Source organism: Lepidochelys kempii, chromosome 9, assembly GCF_965140285.1.
Source record: "Lepidochelys kempii isolate rLepKem1 chromosome 9, rLepKem1.hap1, whole genome shotgun sequence".
NCBI lineage: Eukaryota > Metazoa > Chordata > Testudines > Cheloniidae > Lepidochelys > Lepidochelys kempii.
Genome location: NC_136388.1, coordinates 52,773,159 through 52,800,170, shown reverse-complemented (window position 1 = coordinate 52,800,170; position 27,012 = coordinate 52,773,159). Strand labels below are relative to the sequence as shown.

At 45.4% G+C, this 27,012-nt stretch overlaps 1 protein-coding gene across 10 annotated transcripts in view; it reads left to right on the top strand.

Moving 5' to 3' along the window:
- Window positions 1–27,012, top strand: part of EPHB1 (EPH receptor B1) — a 342,330-nt gene that overhangs the window by 290,825 nt on the left and 24,493 nt on the right. For 5 of the 10 annotated variants that reach the window (XR_012160842.1, XR_012160837.1, XR_012160843.1 and 2 more), the window contains exons 10-16: window positions 2,319–2,441; window positions 4,144–4,391; window positions 6,629–6,844; window positions 16,896–17,045; window positions 19,674–19,867; window positions 21,181–21,336; window positions 21,869–23,224. Coding sequence is in view for 3 of the 10 variants with exons in the window: in XM_073360346.2 (XP_073216447.1) it covers window positions 2,319–2,441; window positions 4,144–4,391; window positions 6,629–6,844; window positions 16,896–17,045; window positions 19,674–19,867; window positions 21,181–21,336 (1,087 nt within the window). In the remaining 7 variants the exon portion in view is untranslated. Of the gene's footprint in view, window positions 1–2,318; window positions 2,442–4,143; window positions 4,392–6,628; window positions 6,845–16,895; window positions 17,046–19,673; window positions 19,868–21,180; window positions 21,337–21,868; window positions 23,225–24,693; window positions 24,792–27,012 lie in introns of those variants that run through there. The other 5 variants (XR_012160839.1, XR_012160838.1, XM_073360346.2 and 2 more) reach the window with 5 other exon arrangements.

Here is a 27,012-nt window from a genome sequence, read left to right as displayed (position 1 = left end):
TGACTTGTCGAAAGGCACAAAGCAGGTCAGTGGCAGATCCAGGAACAGAACCCATCTCTCCTGAGGTCCTGTCCACTGGGCCACAGTCTCTCTGTAATTGTATAGTATTTCCCTAGTTGATGCCCTCCCACCCCAGGAGCTCAGGGCAAGAAGAATTCCAGAATGGTGTTGCCAGGTAGTTTTATTGGTGTGGGGCATACCATGTAGGTTTAACCGTAACATGCCCCACATGAGTGTGTGGACTTAGAGGAGAGTAGCTGCAAATAATGTCTATTACCTGTGTGGCAGGTGATGCTACCTGCTTCCCTTATCCAGCTGTGTAGGCTTTCATTCTGAAAAGCACCGTTTTATTATAATATTTTAATAGCATTTGCTGGACTCATTTTTTCCACCAGATGAGAGGAAATGCCACTTGAGCAGCCACCATTAACGGTGTTTGCATCCCTGGGCGTGAGGGTTTTGGTTTTAATTTTAACGAGTACAGTAACAAGATCTGAATCTGATTTGATGCCCGAAGGCAGATTCCACATCTGCCTACAGTGCCACAGAAATTCCACAGTCATCTGGCTGAGCCTGGGCAGCCCTGACTTGAGGAACATCCCCTTGGAATGCTTTTTAGTAGGCAAAAATAGTGCCTGACTGTCAGTTATGGAGGCTCATAACTCATCTTTTATCAGGCCATTCAGGCTTTTGATTATAATTGCTACACTCTGTCAATTTAGTAGCAGCAACAAAACTTTCAAAGACCTTTTTGGGTAAATAAATATTTCTCAAATTATGCAGGAAGCATCATAAAATTGCCACGTTCCTTACCATAAAACCAGCTAATCGTAGTTTTGTAACTTCATTGCTGGGAGCTGAATGTGCTATATAAGCAGGAGAGCTCTTGGTGAAAATCACTTAAGCTATGGGTTTAACTCAAGAAGCTGTGGCTTTAGGTTGTCTGGACCAAATGAAAACCCTCTTGGCATGACTTTACCTTCTAGAATGATAGCTGCAGCTCTCAGAAAACCCCGGTGCTGGCAGTGCTGCCAACTCTCCTGATTTTAGTGCAAGTCTCCCGGTATTTGATGTTCATCTTACAGGCCCCAGCTCCTGAAGTCGTGCTATTTGGTGAGAATCTCCGTTTCCCTTAAAAACAAAGGAAATGTCTAGCCTTTGTGGTTGTGAAGAAAAACTTCAAAACATGACCCAAGTGCAACCTAACGCTTCAAAAACTAAAATGCAAGTAACAAGAGCTCCACTTTTTAAAAATCACGTGATTTTTAAGCCAATCTCATGACTTTTTGAGGCCTGAATCATGATTGTTGAGCTCTTGGAGTTGGCAAAAGGAGTGTTCCTTTCTTAGAAGATCAGGACCTAGTCTATCTCCTTCACTATAGGAATGTATTTTTAGTGTTAGGATGATACTATTATTATTAATATCATTCTTATCACACTAGGAACCAGCCAAGAATGGGGCCTATTGTGTTAGGGTCTGTACAGACACAGAGCAGCAAACTCTCTCTGCCCTGAAGAGTTTACAATCTAAATAGATCAGACAGACCCAGGGTAAGGGAAAGTGGTCTAACACACATAGCGAGAGTGAAAAACACTGTAATATTTTCCTTATGCATATCTGTTTGTCTCTTTATATGTTCATGCTTTATTTTGTATCTCTTTATGTATTTCTCTTTCTGATTTTATCCTTGTAAATTTTCTTTCTTTTTAGTATTTTTATTTTTTCCTCTGAAAGTTTAAAAGAAATTTTGTTTTTTTCCCTTTCTAACCTTTCTTCCTTTAGTCCTTCCTTTTCCACCTTGCTATTTTTCTCCTTTTTCTAATCTCTTCCTCCTTCAATCTGTGTGCTGTGTCACAGCTGCCTGGTATGGCCTCAGCGGCGGCTTCCCCTCTAAAAGGTGTCCGATTGATAAATATTGATCTCAACCTGCAATTCTACATTGGCTCTGCTGCTAATGCATTTGGTATGACTTTGATAAATAAATAATGGCCACGCTCCAGGTTCCCGTGTGCTCTGTGTGGACTGGTCTCAGTCTGTCAGCTTATAAGTAATACCTTCCACCTACCAGGAGCGGAGCAAGAGGGAAGATAATGGAGGACAGAACAATAAGAGCAGATGAGTGGGATTGGGGCTGGAAGAATGGCGAATGAGATAGAGAGAGAGTGGAGTAGCAGAGCTAAGAAAAATAGCATTGTAATTGACTTGCAGAGAAGTGAGAAGGTATCAGAGAAATGTAAGATGCTTCCAAAGCCCTTTCTCTAAATACCAACTGGTTTTTTCTCCCTGTTGCTGTCCCTCCTGTCTCTCTCATGACAAGGCTCTCCAGGGATGAAGATCTACATTGACCCCTTCACTTATGAGGACCCCAACGAGGCTGTCCGCGAGTTTGCCAAGGAGATTGACGTCTCTTTCGTGAAGATTGAAGAAGTCATTGGAGCAGGTGTGTCTCGTTTCACTATTAGCTGTCTTCTCCACCCTCCCTCCCATCCTCTCCACAGCTCCTGCACCTTCCTTTCTCTTCCTCCCTTTTGTGTTACATCCGCTCATAGCTCAGAGCGGACCAGCTAACTCATTCAGTTAAAATAAAAAAAGATTCACACGTCTGCCTACACCCTGAGTTCTGCATACTCTTCCGACGTTTGGGAGGGTTTGGTTAACTTATTAATTCATTGACCTTGGCGGTCCTTTGACTTCTTGGTTTAACTTTCAGGAAATAAGAGAAAATTGGACATATATATATATATCTATATCACCTGTGGCATTTGTAGTATTATTGTTAAATTACTGTATTATGCCATTAGAAAAAAAATAGAGAAAGTGAGAAGTTGTGAGGAAGATTCAAAGAACCAATTGATTGTTTCAAATTTGGGGTTAGATTAATCTCACTGCTTTATGCTGCTCTGTCAATGCAAAGCAGCTGCAAATCTGACTTAAACATGAACCATTCTAGTGATCTGTAGGTGTCATTAGCTTCTGCACAAGAGATGTATAATTTAGGCTGCCCATTATTTGCTCTATAATAAATTCAAGCTAAGTAGTTTTACATCTGGGGAATGGAGAACTTTAAGGGATACTGTCAATTAGTTTGAGGCCTAAAATTTATATATTGTTAAAAAGAAAAGGCAGGACGGGATCAAGAGGTTATAAATCATAACTTGAGCTGTTTGGCAAACTGGAGATTTTTGCATGGAAAATTTTGGCTCATCATTCAAAGAAACCCAAACTGAAAAGGCTTCAGTTTTCAACAGCTGAAAAATTTCTGTTCTACAGGTTTTTTTGATTTCTGATGCAAAATCAGAAATTGTCAAAGACAGCAGACACTTTCCAAGGAAACAACAAATGTGAAAATCCAATTTTCTGACAAAAAATAATGTTGACAAAAACTTTTCCATCAACCCTAATGATAACATAGATATTGATCTATTTCAAATAAACTCTGTTATTTTGGATGCAAACTTTCCCCTGTAGAGCTGAGACCCCTAACATTGTCCCACTAACATCCATGTAGACAGGAAGTTAAACTTGACTCAAAACAAAAGTGAAACTGACCCACTTACTTTCACATTCCAAGAGGAGTGAAATGCAAAAAGGAAACAGTGTAAATTATAACATTTTAGATTTAGGAAAATCTTTTTGTTTTACTGATATCTTAGGCCCTGAACCTGCAAGCTCTTTTGCACAGATGAACTGTGGCACCTGCAAAAAGCTCCATTAACATTGGAAGAGTTACATGGCGGCACAGGGTTGTATCCAGGTAGAGCAGTTTGTAGGCTCAGGAATATTCTTAATAGCAGAGGAATGGATGCTTTTGACATTGCCCCTTTAAGGGGGGAAGACAAATAGTGTTAAGAGGACACTATTTAAGTGTGCACATAGAATATCAGGGTTAGAAGGGACCTCAGGAGGTCATCTAGTCCAACCCCCTGCTCAAAACAGGGCCAATCCCCAATTTTTGCCCCAGATCCCTAAATGGCCCCCTCAAGGACTGAGCTCACAACCCTGGGGTTAGCAGGCCAATGCTCAAACCACTGAGCTATCCCTCCCCCCATATTTGAGCCATGACAGCTATGTGGCACTGCTGTTCTTTACCATGCTCTGTTGAGAAGGAGAAGTGGTTGCAACTGATATTCTTGCAATTGCAGGGGAGTTTGGAGAAGTGTATAAAGGACGTCTGAAACTGCCCAGCAAGAGGGAAATCTATGTGGCCATTAAGACATTAAAGGCTGGCTACTCTGAGAAGCAGCGTAGGGATTTCCTGAGTGAGGCCAGCATCATGGGACAATTTGACCACCCAAATATCATTCGGCTGGAAGGAGTGGTGACCAAAAGCCGGCCAGTCATGATCATCACAGAGTTTATGGAGAATGGAGCTCTGGACTCCTTTCTGAGGGTAAGGAAGCATGATGGCCTCATTGGCTACTCTTCTGCTATAACATTGGAATGGAGTCATGTTCATTGGAATTGAGTCATGCTGTGTTGTAGAAGATCCATTGAGGTCAAACCTCTAGCAGCTAGGCTCATGGACGACATGGCCTCCAGGGGGAACCCTAATAACTAACCTAAGAAGCAATATTGAGAGAGGGCAAGATTCTCAAACGAGCCTAAGAGATTTCAGAGCACAAATCCTGTTGTCTTTCAGTGAGGTTTGTGCTCCTAAATCTCTTGGGCACGGATGAAAATCTCCCCCAGAGGCCTCAGCAAGAGGAAAGGGTTGCTGTGCCCACTACTACAAAAGGGGAAATAAAGAAATCCATGAGGGGAAAGGCCAGTTTTTGAATTAAAAGATAAACCATAACTGCACTAAAGCGTTCTGAGGACTGGGGACTCCACTCCCACCAGGAACCACCCCAAATAAAAGTGCTCTGCTATTGCCTGGTCACCTGATCATCATGCCAGCTAGGTGAGGTGAAGGGAAACAAGTATAGGAAGCAGGAGAGGCCTTGCAAGGATGGGAATGCTAGATCAAAACTGAAAACTTCTGAATCACTGAGGCATGGGCAGCTATTTGAAGTGTTCTAGAACTGGAGGGAAGGTGGGACCATGGCCAGAATTAAAGAAGTGCCCTTTTATTTTCTCACTTCACATTTGAAGCCAGCTTTGAGTATTTTTAGCATCAGCTTGAAGCATCGTGGAGCATCAGTGACAAGAGGTCCACTGTGTGACTCCAAACACTGCTCCTTTGTGGACAGTGTTCATCTCATTACGGGATCTGAGATCATCTGGAGGAAGCAGCTGCAGCAGCAACAGTATTAATCCTCACGCAGCAGGGAAACCAACCGTCGTTCTTTGTACTGGCATCTTAGGTGGTGTGTCCTAGGGGTCAAGAGGCAGCTCAAAGGCAATCTGACCCAGAGCTCCGGTGCACACCTCTCAAGAGATTGGGAGGTAGGGGAAGGAGGGTGCAGGAGAAAGAGAGGTAGGCAAAAGAATTGAGGGAAGGAGGGACAGAAAAGAAAGATGGATGAAGAGGGAAGGGGAGGAGAAGAGAGGGGTAAACACTTAGGCTGAGATTTTCAAAGACAATTGGAGGAATGATTAATGGGAACCGAGGATCCAAATCCTGTTAATGCCACCTTCTTTCCAACGCTCAGAAGCAGGTAATTTATATGTCTAATTTCAGTCTTGATGTAAAAATAGCATTGCTAATTGGTGCATCAGCTGCTTGGAAAGATAGCAAAGTAGGTCATCAATGTCCCTCCATGGGGGCCAGCCCAAAGTAGCAAAATACTTGAGGGCCCCAGAGTCAGACTGACCCTTGTGTGTATGCACAAGGAGTCGAGAGGGAGAGACTGTTGTGGGGAGCCCTGCACCCCCATGCATGTGCCAGGAACAATTGCAGTCCCTGTGCTTTTCAGAACTGACAGATTGCTCCCTGCTGTTGGCATCGTACTCATAGACACCCCAAAAACAGACAGGGAGGAGGTGCCCTCCAATAAGATGGCCACATTTTCCACACAACAGACTCTGATGTCCGTCTCCTAGGAACGTTGACCCTTATGTTCTCTATGGAAAGTCCTGAATGCGAATGGTCTTTCCCTCCCCCCACCCCACCCCCAGTATCCGTGGGAAGGCCTAGGGAAGCCTGATCTGCTTTCTCTTGTTCCATACTGTGGGTAGCCCAGAATCTAACACTTTTTTGGTGCGGGTGGGGGGAGGCAAGAATTGAAAAGAGAGAAAACAAATGGCCTGAAAAATAAAAAGATGCCCAGAAGAGTTTTTAAATTTTAAGAGAGTAAATCCAGAAATGGAAATAGACACTGATTTTTAGAGATGACTTTTTCCTAAATTAGTTAAAAAACCCACACCAAACAACAACAACCACCTGATCATCCTGACACCAAACACAACAGAAACTGGACTCCCAGGCTGAAAATGTGCTAAATGGGAGCTCGGTGGTTGTTGTTCATACTACAGTAATGTCTGGAGGCCTCAGCCATGTTCAGGTCCCATTGTGCTAGGTGCTGTACATGCACTAGTGACAGTCCCTGCCCCAAGCAGCTTACAATCTCACTACATAGGAGAACTGACTGACCCAGAGTCACAGGTTTGTTTGGCTAACGGGGTTATCTATTACCCCAGCAATAGCTGGATCATTCTGATTATGGCACCTGCTCTTTATGACCGCAGCAAAATGACGGGCAGTTCACAGTCATCCAGCTGGTGGGGATGCTCAGGGGAATTGCTGCGGGAATGAAGTACCTTGCGGAGATGAACTACGTGCACCGGGACCTCGCCGCCAGAAACATCCTGGTCAATAGTAACTTGGTGTGCAAAGTGTCTGACTTCGGTCTCTCGCGCTACCTGCAAGATGATACCTCTGACCCAACCTATACCAGCTCCTTGGTATGTACCTTCTGCCTTGATGCACAGTCCCCTTTCCCGATCTCACTTTGCTTCCACAAAATTGCATTGCTTCCTGGGGCCTTTCCCACTTCAGGGGGCAGTTCATTACAGCTGGGCCCTGTGGGAAGGGTTACAAAGGCCGGTGAGATGCCCAGGTCCCACCGAAAGAGGGGAGTAAATAGGGGCAGCCAGGTGAGTAGGTGGGAGATCCTTGGGGACTTTTTTTCTATTGCTTGCGCTGGCCTTTGTAAATCCCAGCCACAATTCAGCTGTGGCGTTTGGGGATGTAGACCCATTGCAGAACAACAGTGGAGCTCAGTCTGATGGAATGATGGGATTGTAGATTCCAGTATTCATCGGCAATAGCTTCTTTGCGCGGCATTTGCAAAGATATTTAGGTGCCTAAAGATGAAGATAGGAACTCAGTGGCATTTTCCAAAGTGTGTAGGTGCTTTTGGTGCTCATCGGCATCTTTAGGCACCCAAATACACTTGTAAATCTGGCCCTTTCTCACCACTTTCCCTTCAAGTGACATTAAAGCATCCTGTGATTTGTTTCTCTCATGCTTTGAAAGGACAACAACTGTTTTCTTTCTCTTTGTACCTCTCCCTGCCTTCTCTCTCTCTCGCTCCTTTCTTCATAATCCTTTCTTTCTTTTTCTCCCCCTCCCTTTCCTGTTCCCTCTCATTGTTTTTTCTCTCTTGTCCCCTCCCTCTCTTAAGTTTTTCTGGGCTCTTGGCTAGTTTTCAAATGAGAATTTCTCTCTCTTCCATTAAATGAGGGGGGGAGGGGGGGAACAGTGGGGATCTGGTAAGGGGTGCAGGAGGGGAAGCAGAAGGAAGACTGATTGCATATAGGAGGTGTTTTAAGTACAGCTACAGTATCACTCTAATCCTGAGCTATCTTTCTCTGCTGGAAATTGTTCTGGGCATTAATTAAAGAGACAAATCTAATCCAAGCTCCACTATTCCCCAGTCACTGTTCTCTTGCTTAATTAACTCATTCATAGGTAATCCAAATTCTCCCACATTGTCTCCTGGTTCACCTGCGGTAGGTTGGCACTCTCCTCTTGGTGCCTGCAGCAAGGAAGATAACAGAACCCTGGTCCCCTCTAGAAGTCTAGAGCATTCTTTTGGAATCATTCTGCCATCAGGAACTTGGCCTCTGGATACCATCGGATGCTATCAGAAATGCAGTGGCGGGGGGGAATAAGAAGATATTTGGGTGATTGTGATATTTGGAGTGAATGAAGTAAATAAATCACACGTTATGCTAAGGCTCAGTTTATAAATACCCTGTAAAGGGTTAATAAATGATGAATAGATGTCATAATATACTACAGACATGAGTCATATATATTATAGATGGTTATAAGTTCATCAGCTGGTGTTACAGCTAGTTATAAAACATGGTCACGAGCAACCTATTGGACGGATTAATAATTTATTAACCCTTTATAAACCACAGAAGTAATAATGTGACCCGCTCATGCCTTGGAGAGTGAAAATAAGGTGAACACAGTTTTTACTGGCAGCAGTAATAAAGGGGTTGAGGATTGAAGATCAGCAACAAAGCTGGTCACGTCTATGTTGCTCAAGAAGTAGAATGTAAAATATCAGAGGGGTAGCCGTGTTAGTCTGTTCCACAAAAACAACGAGGAGTCTGGTAGCACCTTAAAGACTAACGGATTTATTTGGGCATAAGTTTCCATGGGTAAAAAACCCCACTTCTTCAGATGCATGGAGTGAAAATTACAGATACAAGCATAAATATACTGACACATGAAGAGAAGGGAGTAATATGTAATTTTCACTCCATGCATCTGAAGAAGTGGGTTTTTTAGCCATGAAAGCTTATGCCCAAATAAATCTGTTAGTCTTTAAGGTGCTACCAGACTCCTCATTGTTTTTGTACAATGTAAAATGTAAAGATTTTTTAAAGTAAAGAATTAAAGCAACCTCAGTAGGAGTTTGCCTGAGCAGTGAACTTACGGGTTTGGTCCAAACCATAGAAGGCTTCAAATCAGTAACAAAATATGTATGCAGGCTTGACCTGTGACAACGGCACTCTGAACCGACCAATTTCTCCTTCGTCTTCTTGTCAGGTCCTCTGTTCAGACTGTTCAATGTGCCGTGGTGTTCCCCAGCTCCAGCATGGAACTAACCTTTGAATGGAACCTCCTTAGGGAGCTGCAGGTGGAATTCAGAGGGATGGTTTTGACCTTTGAAGCCCTAACTGGTTTGGGGGGTGGCTCTCAGAGAGCCCACCTCTCTCACGTAGCTGCAGGAGGGAGCTGAGGATGTGGTGATCTCTGTGAAGGCCTCTGTGAAGATCTCTTGACTCTGAAATCCACTTCTCCCCTGGGTGCATCAGAGCCCAGATTTGTTAACTTTCTGGCCATGCTGCAGAGACCGCCCCTGTCTTTGCATAGGGCACAGATCAAGTCTTTATGAGCTATGAGGAAATGCCAGCTGGGTAGAGGGATTGTTGTTATTCTGGGCCGGAGGGTTGTCCCATTGCACGGAATCTGAATTATAGTGTGTAATGTAATTTGTGGCAGAATGCACTTGTGAGATGAGCACCTTTTGGATGTGATCAAATAGAAGTAAATAAATACGGAGAGTCACCAAACGTAGGAAACCGAGGTAGCTGGGGATGTGGTCCATTGATGTCAATGGAACTAAGCCAATTCACACAGGCTTTGTGTCTGGGCCAGGGTCTGATCCTGCTGCTTTTGACTTAAATGGCAATGCAGTCTAATAAGGAGCACAGATTGTGGCATTTTAAGTCAAACAATGTCATTTGAGATAACATGCGTGGCACTAGCTGCTGGGGAAAGGCTTGAAGTAGCCTTTCCCACCTTTCAAGATAAAATGGATTCTCTCGACTGTGTTTATATTTAATTTATGCCATACTAGGCCTTCCCAGCAACCGGGAAATGATGCTCTGTCTGCAATTACATCACTGCCTCCCACAGCAGATTTGAGGCTCTGGGGAAAAGGCAGGAAAAACAAGCTGGCAGTCACTTGCTCAGTTTGTAGTTATTTAACTAGTATTTTTGCCATCCATCTTTAAAGAGCACCTGACACTTCATGGAAGGCTATGGAAAACATTCGTGCTAAACAATTTCTGAAATGATTCAGCCCAGAGTAAATACCAGACATATTCTGCATTTTCCCTTCCTCCCCTATTATTTTAACTATTACTGGAGTCATTTACATGGAAATGTGATTGTTGTTCTCCAACCGTTCATATGCTCCTGCTGCTTATTCCCCACTGAAGTCATAACCCTCTGAATGTGACATCGTAATCCTTGCCAAGGTAACAAGAGATGATGTCACAAACAGAATTATGGCGCTGGGACTCTTTAAACCAGATGAGAATCTTGCACTGTGGTGTTTGCTGGGAAATAACCAAAGGCAGATGAACGCTTAAGAAACAGAGATTCTGTTTTCATGTGTTAATAAGAATCAGTGTTCTAAACCTCCCTCCACATGAAAATGAGCTATTCTAAACAGGATGGTTTAGGACCTTTCCCACAGGATTTTTAACACAACCTCATGGGTTCAAATCAGCAGCAGGAAAAAGGAGGGATCCTTCCCTGGAAGCAGCTTTGACCTCTCCTGGTCATTTTATTGCAGTAGTTGAAATGATTTTCAGGGACTAGGGCTGATAGGATTTGGGTGTAGCTTCCCCTTAGTGGTTGAGTGTAATAGACTCATTACATTTAATGGGAGTTATTCAGATGTACATTGAAGGGGAAAGAGACCCTGGTCTACAGCATTCTGTACCTTTTGCAAAGAGACCTGAAGGTCTATATGGTAAATCCCATATATAGGGAAAATGTGTTCTCTATAAATCACAGTTGCAGTAATGATGCTCTAATTGCAGTAGGATTCACTGTCATTATGAGAGCTTTCTCTCAGGAGCCAATAACTTTTTGGAAAAAAATTGCCCTTCAGACTGAAATTTCTATTGCTTCTTAGTCCACAGGTGACTGAATTTGGAAATGTCACTAGAACGACTCAGAGCAGTCTGTGGGGTAGCTGAACATGAAGAAGTGTGGGTCTGAGTCTCCAATGCCTTGCGATTGATGTGTTTATTATGCCTGTGCAAAGTGGGAGTACAGTGCTACCATCTGGATTTGATACCCACTTTGCACTGGGGTAAATGATGACATACGATGGAAGGTCGTGGTGCATCAAACCCCACAACCCTCTGGCTTTCTTTCCCTTGTTCTTTGTGGCTAATGATCATTTATATAAAACCAGGATCTTTTGTTTCTTTGAGAATCCTTCTGTTCTTTTACAATACCCCAGATGAAGTCGGAGGGCCAAATTTTCGGCTGGCATAAATTGCCACAGTCCCACTGAAGGCGAGGGAGCTGTGTGGATTTACACCAACGAAGAGTTTGACTCACAATGTCCTGGTTGTGACACCAAAGTGCTTTGCCGTGGAAATGATGCTGATTTCACAAGCAAGTTCCTGTATCCGCAGCTGCTGGTTGGGACTAGATCTCTGTTGAGCATCCCAGCAGCAGGAATGATTCCCTTCCCTTCCCTTTCCTTGCCACAGCAGCTCAGAGAGACGTATTTCAATATGTGGAGTGAACGTCAACTAAATGAAACCAGCATTGCCTCAACCTTGTGTTTTTAATTTAAATCTGAGTGAAGAAAATACCTGCTAATCCTCAGCTGGTTCAAGTGCTATTCATGGCAAGCTGTCATCTCTGCACCAAGGGCATCTGCTCTCATCCCTCACCCCTCCCCTGCCACTGTCCCCGGGGAAGGGGCCTGAAGACAGGGAAGCGTACGTGCTTCGTGATGCAAAGCAGCCCAGGGTGTAGAAGTGTCACTCAGGGTAGAACTCTGAAGGCTGAGGTTTCTACTTTACATGCAAGGAGGAGCAAGGAGGCAGCTGTTGCTGCCAGCCTTTGACGTCTGCTTTCCGGCTTTGGGAGACTAGAGCACCTACAGATTCTCTGTGGGAAATGCGGAATCCTTTAAAACACCTGTGTGCACATTCATTAGCATTCATGGAAGCGTCTAGCATTGTATTCCTAGGGCAGGTTTGCCGGATGAGTTTAACCCTTTCACTGAAGGAGTTAGTCAACGAAAACGCCAGCAATGCTAAAGGCGAGAGCGATCTGTGCTCCCATCATTTAGGTGCATTTGCCATATACGATAGCACTCGATTAACATACATTTCCCCACCCTAAAGCTGGCATAGGGCACATCCCCTTCATGGCTTTATCCTCACCAGAGTGGGAAGGGAATAAGTGTGGCAGGTGCTCCATTCCTACCTGTTGCTTGTGAGTGGAGGAGGGCCAGAGTTTGACTTCAGTTGTACCAGTGCAAACTTGGAGTAATTCAATTGATTTTACTGCAGTTTCTCCGGATTCACACTGGCTTAGGTGAGTTTCTATCTTTCAGATAAACGGTTGTTGTCACATATGTCACAAATTCACGTGAAAAACTCAGCACGGCTTGTGAAATCTGGTCTCCCCCATGAAATCTGGCTATTTTAGGGGGTTGTGGTATTGCCACACTTACTTCTGCGCTGCCTTCAGAGCTGCGTGTCCAGATAGCAGTGGCTGCTGGCTGTGCACCCAGCTCTGAAGGCAGAGTCACTACCAGCAGCAGTGCAGAAGTGAGGGTGGCAGGACATGGGGGTTTTGTCCCTTGTTTTGGGGGGGGCGATGGGCTGGCCTTACGAGTGGGTGATGTGGGTGACTGCCCAGGGCAGTGTGGTTGGGGAGAGCGCGGTCGTCACCGTCTCACAGGAAGCCCCAGGCCTCTTTGCACCCAAGCTCTGGGGAGGGGCAGGGTAGGGGGCGCCCCAGCCAGGGGCTCCTACCGTGCACTGGGCTCCAGCTGCTAGTCCTGGCCAGGCTGCGGAAGGACAGACCTTCCTCTTCTCCTGCATGGGCCACTACCGGGGCCAGGTCAGACCCACAGAAGTAATGGTGGCAATGCCATACCATGCCACCCTCGCTTCCGCGCTGCTGCTGCTGGTGGTGCTGCCTTCAGAGCTGGGCTCCTGGCCAGCAGCCACCGCTCTCCAGCTGCCGAGCTCTGAAGGCAGTGCAGAAGTAAGGGTGGCAATACCACAACCCCCTAAAATAGCCAGATTTCACGGGGGAGACCAGATTTCACAGTCTGTGCCGCGTTTTTCACATGAATTTCGTAGGACCCTACAGATGTGACAACAGTTTATCCGAAAGTTAGAAACTCACTGATGCCAGTGTGAAGCTGAAGAAACCAGCAGTGGCTCAGAAGTAAGAATGGCAATACCACCCACCCTCCCAATCCCTTTTGGGTCGGGACCTCCACAGTTACAGTACCATGAAATTTCAGATTTAAATATCTGAAACCATGAAATTTAAGATTTTTAAAATCCAATAACCGTGAAATTTACCAAAATGGACCATGAATTTACTAGGGCCCAACACACATGGTTTCGAATCTCAGCTACGAGGCGTGCAGCCAGACTGCCCTGCGTTGTGATCCTCTCAGGTGGCATGAGCTAAGTTACAAGGGCTGGCTCAGCACTTGTGTGGGAGACCTCTCACAAGCAGGTTGGAAGGGAGTGCCATTAGTAACTCCTGAGATGTGTCCTTGACTCTGATTGCTTGGTTCTGATCTCACTTACACCAACATAACTCAATCAACTTCACTGGAACTACCCATGATGAGAGACGAATGAAGTCCTGAGTCTTTTCTAAAGTAATGCCTAGCACGGTAGCATGAGGGCAGCATGCTGCTGAAATTGACATCTTCTGGATCAGATAGAAAATGGAAGTCCTGATCGATCTCTTGGTGCTGTTTGTCATCTCTGGGGTGATAACCCTGCCATCCTAGCCAAATGCCAGCTCACGCACTCACATCGGATCTCAAAATTCTTTCTACTGCACTGCATCTAATTCTTCCCCTCCTGTCCTTCAAAAATACATGTGACATTATTGCGTGCTATGGGACAGTTTATTCCTGAGGCGAGTGCATTTCAGGGGTGGATGATGTGATACTTGTTTATAAGGATATCTAAGCTGGTTATCTGTATCATATAGCACATGGGCATCTTTTGGGATGAAAAAGCTACTATATAAATTCAAGATAATGTTATTGTGAGACTAGACCCCCCTGGATTATAAAACCATAATAAAAGAGTAGAGAAGTAACTCATACAGCTAAAGGAAAAGGAAAATGCAGGGACAAATTAGAGGAATCCTTTTGACATGTTACTAAATAAGTGGCCTATTTCATCCTTATTCACCTGCATTTCTATTTAACAAATAGTTTTATTAGAGAGACAAAAGTGGGTGAGATAATATCTTTTATTGAATCAACTTCTGTTGGGGAGAGAGAAAAGCTTTCAAGCTACACAAAGCTCTTCTTCGGGTCTTTATGTCTTTTCATCTATATACCCTTGATGTCAATTGTTTTTTTTTGTTTTTTTTTATAGTTTCCTCCATAAATATTGACCAGTACCTTCTCTCCTCTCCCTCTCCTATCCCTCCCCTTTGGGCACATTGACTTGTCCTCAGTAGCAGCAGTAGCAAGGGGGTGTTTCTGAAGAACACTTGTAAAAGTGGTTGGGGGATTTGGTATTGTATTTTGGGTGGGCATTAGATTTTCCTTCAGACCATCTTTTGCCAGCTTCCCCTGCAGATCCTTATTTGGGCACCCAGCTGCAGCATCTTCATCCCCTTGAGGGCCACCTTAAAATGACAGAGAGGTCAAAGGAGTGGAGTAGCATTGCCATCTACTGGGGGCTATAGACAGTGATGAGGTGCCTAAATCTTAACATCCGGTTCCCTCCTCACCCGACGAGGGAGTCGTTGCCCACCCCAACCCCCCAGGACTCCTGCCCCATCCAACCCCCCGTGTTCCTTGATACCCCCCTGGGACCCCAGCCCCATTCTCCCCCCTCTCCTGTCCCCTGAATGCCCCCAGAACTGGGCAGGAGGGTCTTGTGGGCCACCGTAGTGGGTGTCCACCCCACCCCTAAGAGCCAGAGGGACCTGCCAGGGGGTGAGGTGGGGAGTCCCAGCAGTGCTTACCTGGGGCAGCTCCGGCAGATCCCTCTGGCTCCTAGGGGCGGGGTAGCGTAGCTAGGGGGAGCAGGGGGAGTGGCCGCTCCCCCCACTGATCACATCAAAAGTGGCACCTTAGGCGCCGAGTCCCTGGGTGCTCCGGGGCTGGAGCACCCACGGGGAAAATTTGGTGGGTGCAGAGACCCCACCGGCAGCTCCCCACCCCGCGCCCGGCCCCAGCTCACCTCCGCTCCGCCTCCGCCTCCTCCCCTGAACGAGCCACCCCGCTCTGCTTCTCCGTCCCCCGCCCCCAGCTTCCCGCGAATCAGTTATTCGGTGGGAAGCCTGGGAGGGCTGAGAAGCAAGCAGCAGCTTCACACTCAGGCCCAGGGTGGCAGAGATGAGCTGGGACGGGGAGCAGTTCCCCTGCGCGTATCCTGGGTTACCTGCTGCTGCGCAAATGGCCCTCCTTGTGCCCCCCCCCGCCCCAGCTCAGCTCCGCCATCCTGGGCCTGAGCGCGAAGCTGCTGCTTGCTTCTCAGCCCACCCCGGCTTCCCGCACGAACAGCTGATTCGCGGGAAGCCGGGGGCAGGGGCAGAGAAGCAGAGTGGGGCGGCGCGTTCAGGGGAGGAGGCGGAGGGGAGGTGAGCTGGGGCGGGGAGCTGCTGATGGGTGCGCTGCACCCACCAAATTTTCCTCTTGGGTGCTCCAGCCCCGGAGCACCCAGGGAGTCGGCGCCTAAGGCACCACTTTTGGCCAGTTGTTAAATTTAGAAGCCCTTTTAGAACCGGTTGTCCCCCATGGAACAACCGGTTCTAAAAGGGCTTCTAAATTTAACAACTGGTTCCAGCGAACCGGTGTGAACCCGCTCCAGCTCACCACTGGCTATAGACAGATCCAGGAGGTGGAATTGGTTGCTGGGGTTCAGGCATGTAGATTAATGTCGTCGTGATCAGGGCTTTGCCTTGTAGTGAAACTTAGGGTGTCAGTAAATGGCAATCTGTTTTGTGTTGCTGAATGCAAGATAGGTAGCTAGCCATTATTTAATGAAGGAGGAGGTCCCAGCTTTGCATAGCTGAGACCCGGCTGGGTGTTGCTTCTGGACCATTGCTGCTGAAGGTCTCTTCAGCTGGGTATATTCATCAGCATTAGGGAAAGGGGGAGGTGCTCCATCTGTGCTTTTATCATCTAAACTTAGGTCCAGGTGGTCTCCCACCCCAATGCTAGCTCTACTAGATAGTAGGTAAGATGCTATGTGCAGTGCCCTTGAGCTCCTGATTCAAGGTAATGTAATGTAATAGGGCTCCATTTTGGGTCCATTTGGAAGCTGAGGTTGGTGCTCAATGGTGTGGCATGCTTACAGAGCAGGATGTCGTGCGGCGAGCGCATTACAGTAGTGCTTCAAGGCTTGCCATGGCTCCCATTTAGGAGCGTTGGGTTTGACCTATAATGTCCTCAGTGGTTTGGGACAGGGTGATTTCAGAGACTGCCTCTCTCCCTGTTGCCCTACTTCCACAGCCGCAGCAAGTGGAGGCTCCCAAGCTGTGGTTTTCCTTGCTCTATATGAGAGGGAGCTGGTGGCAGGTGAAAAGCCCTTCTACTCTGGAATGTTTTCCCTGCTCAGGTCCACCAGAGGCTGGATATGTTAGCTATGTGGACACGTTACAAAGCTCATCTGTTGTCTCGGGTTTTTGACTTATGGGCAGGGGTAAAGGGTCAATAGCAGTGACATGGGGTTATGATTTTTGTTGATCTGTTTTGGATGCAGAATTTTTAATTCTCAATACATCTGGTTGGGCAAATTGTTTGTTTGTGTTGTTTTGTTTTGTTGAGATATTTTGATTCCTCTTCTATTCTGTACATTTCATTATTGTGCAGCACCTAGAGATGTGAACAGTTGCTTAGTAAACTGAGGGAAAAGGCTGGCAATAAGTCTGGGTAATTCCTAAGTAATTTTGTCCCAAGGAGTGATAGACAGTCCAGGCAAAACAGTTGAACTGCTTGTCCTTCTTCTCCAGGGTGGGAAGATCCCGGTGAGGTGGACAGCCCCTGAGGCCATCGCCTACCGCAAGTTCACCTCCGCCAGTGATGTCTGGAGTTACGGCATTGTCATGTGGGAAGTGATGTCCTTCGGAGAGAGGCCGTACTGGGACATGTCCAACCAAGATGTGAGTGTTCTGGGCACTATCTCTGTGTGTGGATCAGTCTCCACGGGGAAGAACCAGGTGATGCTATTCTACTCCCCACCCCGCCCAGCCTCTCCCAGCAGGAATCACTGCAAAGAATGGTGTAGGAATCCTGACAGCCACTACACTCCAAGACTGTTCCAGCAGAAGTCACCATGGGAATAGGATAGCTGTATATCATGAAAAACTAGGAGTCTCTTGGTTTCCAGGGTCTCCTGGGGTGGGTTTCACACAGATGGGGGAGTGTGTGTCTAAACTCCTTTGAAATTTGAGCTGGTCAGCAGCAACCCCTTGTGATATCAAAGACTTCTGCTTCCACTGAGATTCCGGAGAGACACAAGGGGCATGAAGAGAACAGGCTATTCCTCCCAGTACTGGCCTGCTGCCCCTCTTCAGCCTCAGTGCTCAGTGCCCCAACCCGACAGGCTGTGTGAGAAGGAAAGCAGGGGGTACAGGAGGCTTTGTGAAAAGAGAAAGAATGGGCAGAGGGGAAGCTCAGAGGGTGCTCTGTCAGTGCCCTGCAATGGGATTTCATTATTGCAAATAAGGAAGTCAGGGCTGGGGCAGGCAGCTCAAACACAGTTATCATGGCTGCTAGCCAGCAACCAGCCTGCCCCAGTCCGTTCCTCACCACAGTGAGTTTTAACAGTATCTGTCTCCTTGCAACACAGTGTATGTTAAGCCTGAGAAAGGGGGTGATGGGGAGAAAATATGGGTTGAGGGGATGGAACAGGGGCAGTGGAAGCTTCCTAACGGGGCGGGGCACCAGCCCCTGAACCGTGGCCCCACCCCTGGGCCGTTCCTTCCTCCCAAGGCCTCACCCGCACATTCCCTCTTCTCCCGGAGCCCCCGCCCTCGCACAGCCTCTTCCCTCAAAGACCCCTCTCCCCACTGTTCATCCTTACAGTTGTAAAAAATGGTGGGGCCATGGCCCCTCCATTCTGGCACCCTCGGGACAGCGGCTCAGGGGTGAAGGAGGAGAAGGAGATAGAGAGTGGGGGTGTAGGGAGGCAGAATGGGGTGATGGGAAAGTAGGGAGACAGAACAGGGTGAGTGAAAGAGAGAGAGAAGAGGAAGGCGATGTGAGAGGAAAAGAATGGGGCAAGAGGATGGGGTTAAGAGACAGGCAGAGGAGGCGAGTGGTTAAGGAGATGGAGAGGAACGAGTGGCCACATTTTCACTGCCACTGCCTCAGCTGCCAAAACCCTCCCCAGCCAACCCTCCCCAATTTAGCTTTCCCTGCGTGTCAGAGCACTACTTGCCTGGGAGCAGGACCAGACACAGGCCTCAGTGCTTGGATTTCAGACCATCTGGATTTGGATCCGAGGCACATTTGGCACATGCACGCACTTGGCTTGCCTGGTGCTGAGCCCCCCAGCTTGATACTGTTCTACTCCCCCCACACCTCCCAGCCTTTCCATTTGGGGGTGCCAGACGATGGGGAATAAGAGACTCTTCTCCCTCCCATTGTATGGCAGCCAGAGAACAGGGGTGAGGGGCTTGTTTTTCCATTCCCTCCTATATATTTGGGAAGAGAAAGACCTGGCTCCATCCCTCTCTGGGTCTTTTGGTGACACGAGGCCATGAACAGGCCCTTAGTCCTGAGTATATGGGGAGCTCACCTGGATGCACACACCACAAATATCACTTTAGATTTGGCAGCAGTCCCTCTCCAGAAGTCACTGCAGAGAGTAGTGCAGAAGCTGTCACTGTGACAGCATGCATCCGATGAAGTGAGCTGTAGCTCACGAAAGCTCATGCTCAAATAAATTGGTTAGTCTCTAAGGTGCCACAAGTACTCCTTTTCTTTTCACTGTGAAGTGTTAGCTCACAGCTACTCCAGCCCCAGCCTCTCAACCTGTGCAGCAGTGGATGGTTTTCAAGATGAAAAAGGCTGATAAATGAAAGGTTTTAAAATAGGAAATTGGGAAGAAAAACCAGTAGGCTGATAATTGGACTTCAGGAAGCCGGAAGGCCTTTGAAAATGTTCAGAGGGTTTGTAAGCCAGGGAGAGAGACTTGGTAGTTCAACTACTGTATTCCAGTTTGATCGGCAGAGATAATGAGAGTGGCTGCTCTCCACAGAGAGGGACTACAATACCCTTGACTCATCAGAGCTCAAATTAACCTCTGAGTGCCTTGGCTCCACACCGCTTTCCCACATCCACATCATTAACGGGTAGAACACCGTAGTTTGTGGCAAGGATTCTGCCTCGGAGAGAGGAGAGGGCAGTGGTGGTGAAGTGATTACTCTGCTAGGTTCCCTTCACTGACGTACTGCAGAGGCCATCTTTCCCTGAAAACCTGGCTGTTAGAACGCATAGCTCTTTGCTCTGGTATTGGGTCAGATCATCACGCTTGTAAAGCCTCTGGCGCATCACTGAAGTCAGTGGAGATACAGCCATTTATGCCAGCAGTGAATCTGACCCAGTGAATTTGGGAAGTCTTGCCTTTAGTGTGAATGTTTTGGCCAATGGAAAGGTTGATTTTTTTCCAGGGTGGGTGTTGCTTTGATGGAGGTATGGGTTGGGTTTGATTTTTGAACTTGGATGACTCTTATGAGCTTTGTTCCTTTATTTACCTGCTGGTTTCATGCTCCTTCTCCCTGCAGGTAATCAATGCAATTGAGCAAGATTACCGTCTTCCCCCTCCTATGGACTGCCCAGCTGCGCTGCACCAGCTCATGCTAGACTGCTGGCAGAAAGACCGCAACACCCGCCCTCGCTTCACTGAGATAGTCAACACCCTAGATAAAATGATCCGCAACCCGGCAAGCCTCAAAACTGTAGCGACCATCACCGCTGTGTGAGTCTCAAAGTGCCCTGATACTATATGTGCAGTGGGAAGTTCTGGGAGAGTCAATGGTTAGGTTTTGTGAACTCATCACTTAATGTTCCAAGCCATGAATGTAGGGTCATAGAGCTAGCTGAGTTGTTGATAGGCAATCAATTATTCAATTAAGTTTACTTTTCTTTTTTGTTGACAAATCATTCATGATCCAATCAAGATTTGTGCAGATGTATTCACTATAAATAGCCATCAGCCAAATACCACGATGAGCAGTTGTTGTTCATGGGTGGCCTCTTTGCTATTGATTATTCGTGGCATGTGATTGATGGTGAAAGTCACATAGTATTGTTTCTACCCTTTAATTGGATACTGAAACTTTTTAAACAGGAGAATAACGAAAGACAAATAACGAATAATGCCCATGCACCAAATACCGATGCAAGTAGTGGTGGCATACAAGGAATTCTCCAAACTTTCAGATATATAATGTCTGTGCATGAAAATAATCCTGAATGCTGAATAATAAAAAAAACATGAGCAAGATAGAATCAAATAGCCATGGTAGAATCAAATGGCTGTGCAGATGTTAGTGAACACTGAGTTTGTGGTATGCAGGGGTAGTATGGATAGGATAGGATAGGATGGTATAGTGACTTGCTGAAGAAGCTGTGTTCCATTACCTCATGAAAACAGACTTTTGTGCCGACGTGCCACAAACCTTCACAAATCCTGCCTCTGTCATAAGTTACCATCTCCAGGACCGCTTTTAACTCCATATAAAGACCTTGGCCTTCCAAACCGCCTGTAGAGGACCTGTCCAGACCACACTTAGAAAGAGTTGTGTTGTTAGCAGTCCACCCATCCTGCACATATTGTACAATCCAATAGCCACAGTAAGTAGGACACTATCTGCAGTGCCTTTCAGCTCAGATTCAAGGTCTCTTTGTGTTCCCGGGTATTTTGGGGTAGCAGCAAGGGGGAGGGGAGGGTATGATGGGAGAATGAGAGTTCAGGCAATGTTGGAGAGATTTAAGATTTTTGGCAGCAATCCAAAATAGATGGATTTTAGTCATATGTGTGGGGGGCTGGGATAGGTGTATTTTTAATAAGCACAAAATAAATGTACTTCTCAGCCACAGACGGGCAATGCTTCACTGATTATACAGTAGGTTATTGTTTGCTATGAATCTTATAAAGTGCTGGCAACCCAGTATGACCCCATTTCTACCTACTAGCTGGCTGGTTTCACCCTTGTTTTTGATCTACAGCGTCTGTCGGCTTGTGTTTCCAGTCCAGCTTGACCTAGGCTCCTTTCCGTTGTGTTTCAGGCCTTCTCAGCCACTGTTAGACCGCTCCATCCCAGATTTCACTGCCTTTACCTCAGTAGAAGATTGGTTAAGCGCCATTAAAATGAGCCAGTACAGAGACAACTTCCTGACTGCTGGCTTCACCTCCCTCCAGCTTGTTGCCCAGATGACCTCAGAGTAAGTGGTGCATACAGTGTACTCACCTAAACTCTTACCCAGCTCCCACTGAAGTCATTAGAAAGACTTCCATTGCCTTTGCGGGAGGAAGATCTGGCTCCTAAAGATTGACTTTCTCTGGAGATTGCCAGTGCTTCTTGGTCGAGACAGGGTCAGAAGTAATATGAGAATTGCCTTTCTCGTAGTAGTTTACTATTTTCTCTTCCAGGAAAAAAAACACTAGGGAATGGAAAAAAATAAATAACCTCAAATCAACCAACTTTTTTGAACTTCAGATAGGTTTGGTTTGAGTTTGGGGCAAACATTCAGGCTGGTTTTTGGTCTGTCCAATATATGATTGCTTATGAGTCTGCGAATACAGGTCCATTGTTTTAGATTTAGAGATAGGACACCTTTTATTTTGCTTTTCTCTCCTATCTCATCAGTGACACTAAAGAACAAAATGAGGTGTTTCTGGGACGAACACCCTGAAACACATTAAAGAGTGTAAAATTAAAACATCTAAACTGAACTACCTGTTGTTTTTTTACAGAGATCTCCTGAGAATAGGGGTGACTTTGGCCGGACACCAGAAGAAGATTCTGAATAGTGTCCAGTCTATGAGAGTACAGATGAGTCAGTCTCCAACCTCGATGGCATGACGTCTCTCATTTTATGGGGATGGGAAAGGGAGGGGAAACAATGAAGGGTCCGAGGTGGGATGGGAGGAACAGACTGACAAAGCAGTGAAAAATGTGGAAAGGTTGAATTATCGTCTAAGAACTGTAGCAGCTGCAGACAAAGAACACATGGGACTTGTTTCTAACCGGCAGCTTCCGTTTCTTGCTAACAGAAGCACACTTACCAATGCCAGGGGAAACAGCATATAAATAAATATAAATATGTACAAATCATATATTTAAAAGACAATGAAGACAAACCAATGTGTGTTGGGAAAAAAATAGACTCCAATCCCACCACCAGTGAGCAGTAGTCAAAACTGATAAGAAACAATGGGCCAGTGGGGTGGGGAGAGGTGCAAGAACTGAGTTTCCAACCCAGAGAAACCATCTTCAGCAACGACATTCCTTTTCTTTTCTTCTTTTGCTCCCCTCCCTGACCTCTCTCCCACACCCCATTCTCTTTCTACTCATGATCTATGTGGAAGTGTCTTCAAAAGTCTCCACAGCTACCTACTGTAATATCAAGATGTTGTTCTGTCAAGTACCAAAGGACTTCACTGACCACTGCATGGGGGATCCAAATCAATCCAGTTAATGTCTTCATATTGAAGAAGAGATGTACCTTCAATAGAAAACCTTGTTTTTCTTTTGCTTGCATTTTTTTGCAAAAAGGAAAAAAAAACATAATGGAAAAAGAAAAAGGTGTTCCCGTGTGCGCGCATGCGCATTTGTGTGTGTACTTTGTCAACTTACTGTGGATTCACTGCTTCTCCATAACAGAGAAAACAAACCAACCCAAGTAGAATGGATGGTAAATTCATAACATCCAGCGGAACTGGTGGTGTGGGGGAAGGGAGAAGTGATTGGCTTTGCTTTCTGTCTGGATCAATTGTACCTGGAATGTTTAATGAGAAATAAGAGAAAAATAAAGCAAATCCAACTCTCAATGTTTTGCAAACCTGGAGGAAGAAGCAAAGGAACAGTCAGGTTGGATACTGCACGGGTTTCATATGGGATTATTATGAGATGCACAGTGTTTGTTACGGGATTGTTGACTGCAGAGGCAACAGGAAAAGAAGACAGACAGACACTCTGGAAAATAGACTGGTTAGTCCTCCAGCATCTCCATGATCTGCAGAAGATGGCTATGGAGAACTTTTTTTCCCATCGTGTGAACCTAAGGATTTTGCTATTAAATTACTGACTTAGGTTTCATGGCTTCAGAGGTAGGTCCATATGTTTTGCGTGCCTCTGTGTCCATCCATCCTTCCCTATTGTATCTCTTTGCTCACTTCACTGAGGCATCTTCCATTGAATGTTTTCCAGTGTTTGATCTGTTGTTCATCTGTCAGTCTCTTTGCTAATTTGCTAATCTGTCTAGTTAAAATTACTAGAAGCATGTCAGTGTTTACATAAGATGTTGCAAGAGTGGACAGTCTAGCCTCTCGCTGGAATATGTAAAGAGTTTATAAAAAGAATGAACTCTTAGTAAGGGTTTTACTTAGCTCATTCTGTGTGAGTTATCATGCTCCATCACCACATTCTTACAGAAATCACAGTTGTCAACAAAGTGTACCCATGGCATAGGGAATAGATATCATGGCCCGCTGTTCCAAACACAGGGGTCTGCAGGAGCCTGCCTAGCTTCCGACCAGAATTAGCTGAGTTGCTGCCAAGCCTGGCATATGAGTGCGTAACATTAATCTCCTTAAGGAATTTCAGTGGATCAGTATCCTACATCTATGATTTGGTGGCTCACTAGCTCGCATCCATCATTGTGACCATGCAGAGATGTGATGGTCCAGGAAAAAAACAAAAACTTTTGGAAAAAACAGGTTTTTTTCCATTTTTTTCTGAGACCCAGTATGGAAAAATTAACCATTTGGGGAAACATTTAAAAGAAACTGTTATATGAAATATTTTCTCTCAGAATGAATAGTGAAAGAAGAAGGAAAGAAGGAAAAACTTGAGCTGTGCTAGCATTACCAAGAATACATTAGTAACTGTTTAAGTTATACCGGTTCATAGGATGGCTAGGTTTGTCTACAATTACAGCACTTACTGTATATATAATGATAATAATTGTTAAAGAGTATAGTAACTCTGCCACCAGAAAGTTTGATATGTACCTGAATTTACTGTTGGTCCTTAATATTCTGCTCTGTTAATTACATTATAGGGACATTCATTTTCCAAGCTTTTTCTCTAGAAACATGAGTTTCTTCTGTTCCTGCATGATAATGTCAGGTTAGGTCTATATATATACTATGTCTGAGCCCAAAGGATATAACCTCCCACTATGTTTATAATAGTATTAATGTTTTCTATTTTCAACTTTTTATTGTTTTTCTTATTTGCCAACAGGCAAAAAAAATACACCTAAGTACCTTAGCGTGCAGTTGCAGCTCCCTCCCTAATACTAGGTGTATTTGTCATTATTCTCTGAATCAAAACTAAAGAATTTATACTTAGCTCATAAAGATACCAACAGTACTTTTTATGTGCTAACTAAATTATACACATTACATTTCTCATTCTTAAAGAAGCAAATAAAGTTTCATTTTGATAAGCATGTAACTACTGCAGATATTTCAATTTTCCACAAATTTTTGGGGCGGGGGGTTGTTTCTGGAGGAAAAAGAGCAGAAACAAAGGTGTTTGTTCCCTACTTTCAAAATTTCTGGAAATTTTACAGCTCTGCGCTCTTCCACATCTTGCAGAGATGCACTTATACAGCCGTACACCGCTGGAGCTGACCTTCAGTCTGGATGTAATATTGGAGGTGGAGTAAAGGTAGTTCTATTACTGGACATATATTCTAAGCAAAATCATTCTGCCTGGTGGCCTGTAATTCTCCTCTGTACTTTTTCAGGGGCACCAGATGTCTTCTTGCCCCATGTTGCAGTTTCAGATGGGCCATCTCCTGTGATCACTGCACCCCCTAATCCCTTGAAAGGTTTTCTATGGGGCATGTGATTGGCTGCCCAGCATCCTGAAACAGTGAGACAAGTATATTCCTGTTCACACCAGCACGCTGGGTGATGGGACCTAGAGACACATCAGAAGTATTTGCACTATCATTAGGACACATGGCCTTCTGGTTCATCCCTTTCCTCCAGAGCTGAATGCACGAGTAGTGGGAGTTATCCTTAGTTACTACCCTACTATTCCAAGATGGGATTGTGGGTAGCTTCCTATATCAAAGAACACCTCTTCCTGGATTGGGAGGGCTGTGGCCGCTCAGAGTTGTGAGATGGGAGAGCTGACATCTATCACTTCCTAAAAAGTTGTGCAGAGGGGAGAACAGGATACTCAACATGCAAGGGCAAAGACAAAGGAGTTGTAGGCCTCCCCACAGATTTCAGCGGGAAAGTGGTCCCTGGTACCTGTATATTCTTTACATCAGCAGTTTTTGCTTGAGTTAGGAAAATGTCACAAAGCTTGAATGAGGAATAGATATTAACAAATGCAAAAATGATCTTGTTTCAACTCGTAGAGTTTCCCTCAGAGAAACAGACAAAGAAAAACTCCCCTTGTCTGACAGCAGAAGGGACTATTCCAAGGCCTGTCTGATAGCCAATCATTAATACCGTTTGGAATACTCACCTCCGAAATCTGTATTCAAGCATGTTGTCACACCAAATACGACATGCATATGAAACATGCATTCTGCATACTAATACACTGTGTCACTACATTTCTATTCACAATTGATAAGGGATCTTTTGTGTTTTTATTATTTCTTTAGTAGAAGAAAACTAAAGGTATAAAGCAGCATGACAATGAGACAGACTAAATAAAAAACACTACATTTATGACTACCCTGCTGATGCTTATTATACAGGGTGGGAATGCTCCTGATCGGAAGCTGTCCCTTTAGTCTTGCTTTGTATAGTGTCTGTGGTTTATATGCAGTGCAGAACAGAACTGAACAACAACCCTTCTTAATGTGAAATCAATAGGTCCAGTTCTGCCCATTGAAGTCCATGGGCTCTGTACCCATCCGGCTGAGAATAAAATTGGCCCTTCTGCTTCCAAAGTAATTTAGTTGTTCTAGGAAGCTACATTATGCTGTTTAACTCTACCGGATTATTTCCCCACCTTTGTTCCCCTCCCCACCTCTCATATTCTCTGTCACTGCAGGCAAAACCTGTGTTCCTGGTCTTGACCACTTACTGAGCGCTGGCAGTGCTAAAAGCTATAAAAGCATAAAGGAAAACAAGGGTCAAGCTCTTCCAAAATGTCTCCTCACTGAGATTTCTTAAATCACCTACATAAATTTAGGTGATTTTCCAAAGTGCTGTGCACCCAGCGGCTTGCACTGGGGCCATAAATTCCCAGCTGTAAAGATTGGTTACCCAGGGTCCATTAACCATCATCCAATTGTTTAAGTTAACTCTCTGGCCTAGTGGCTAGAGCTCTGTATTGGGACTCAGGAGACATGGGTGCTATTTCTGGCTCTGCCACTGGCCTGCCAGGTGACCTTGGACACGTCACTTCCCCCCTCTGTGCCTCAGTTTCCCCATCTGAACAATGGGGATAATGACATTGACCTACTTTATAAAGCACTTTGAGATAGACTGATGAAAAGTGCTAGATATGATGACTTAGAGTTTTGTTCTCTCCTTTTTCCAATGGAATGGACCCTGGTCCCCCTCTGTCTCTTCCAACTTGAGTAGACCAGGGAGTAGGCATGGGCAATGTTCCTGATTTCCACAATAGGAAAGTGTTAAATTGCAGGTGTAAGTGTGGGAAATAAGCATATCTGGTCACAAGGAGCTTCAGTCCTGCCATTTGTGGAGAGTGGGATAGTTCGTCTGTGAACAATGCTACATTTATATAGCTTTGTATAAGAGCAGCTAATAGAAGCATCCATCCGAAGCTCTGGGTGCCCTTTTTCAAGGCTGGGAATTTACAGTACTAAGAAAGTCACAGGAGACTGTTTAAACCCACTGCAATATTCTGCACAATCCTGATCAGACCTGCTTCCGAAACTACATATCATGATACCATG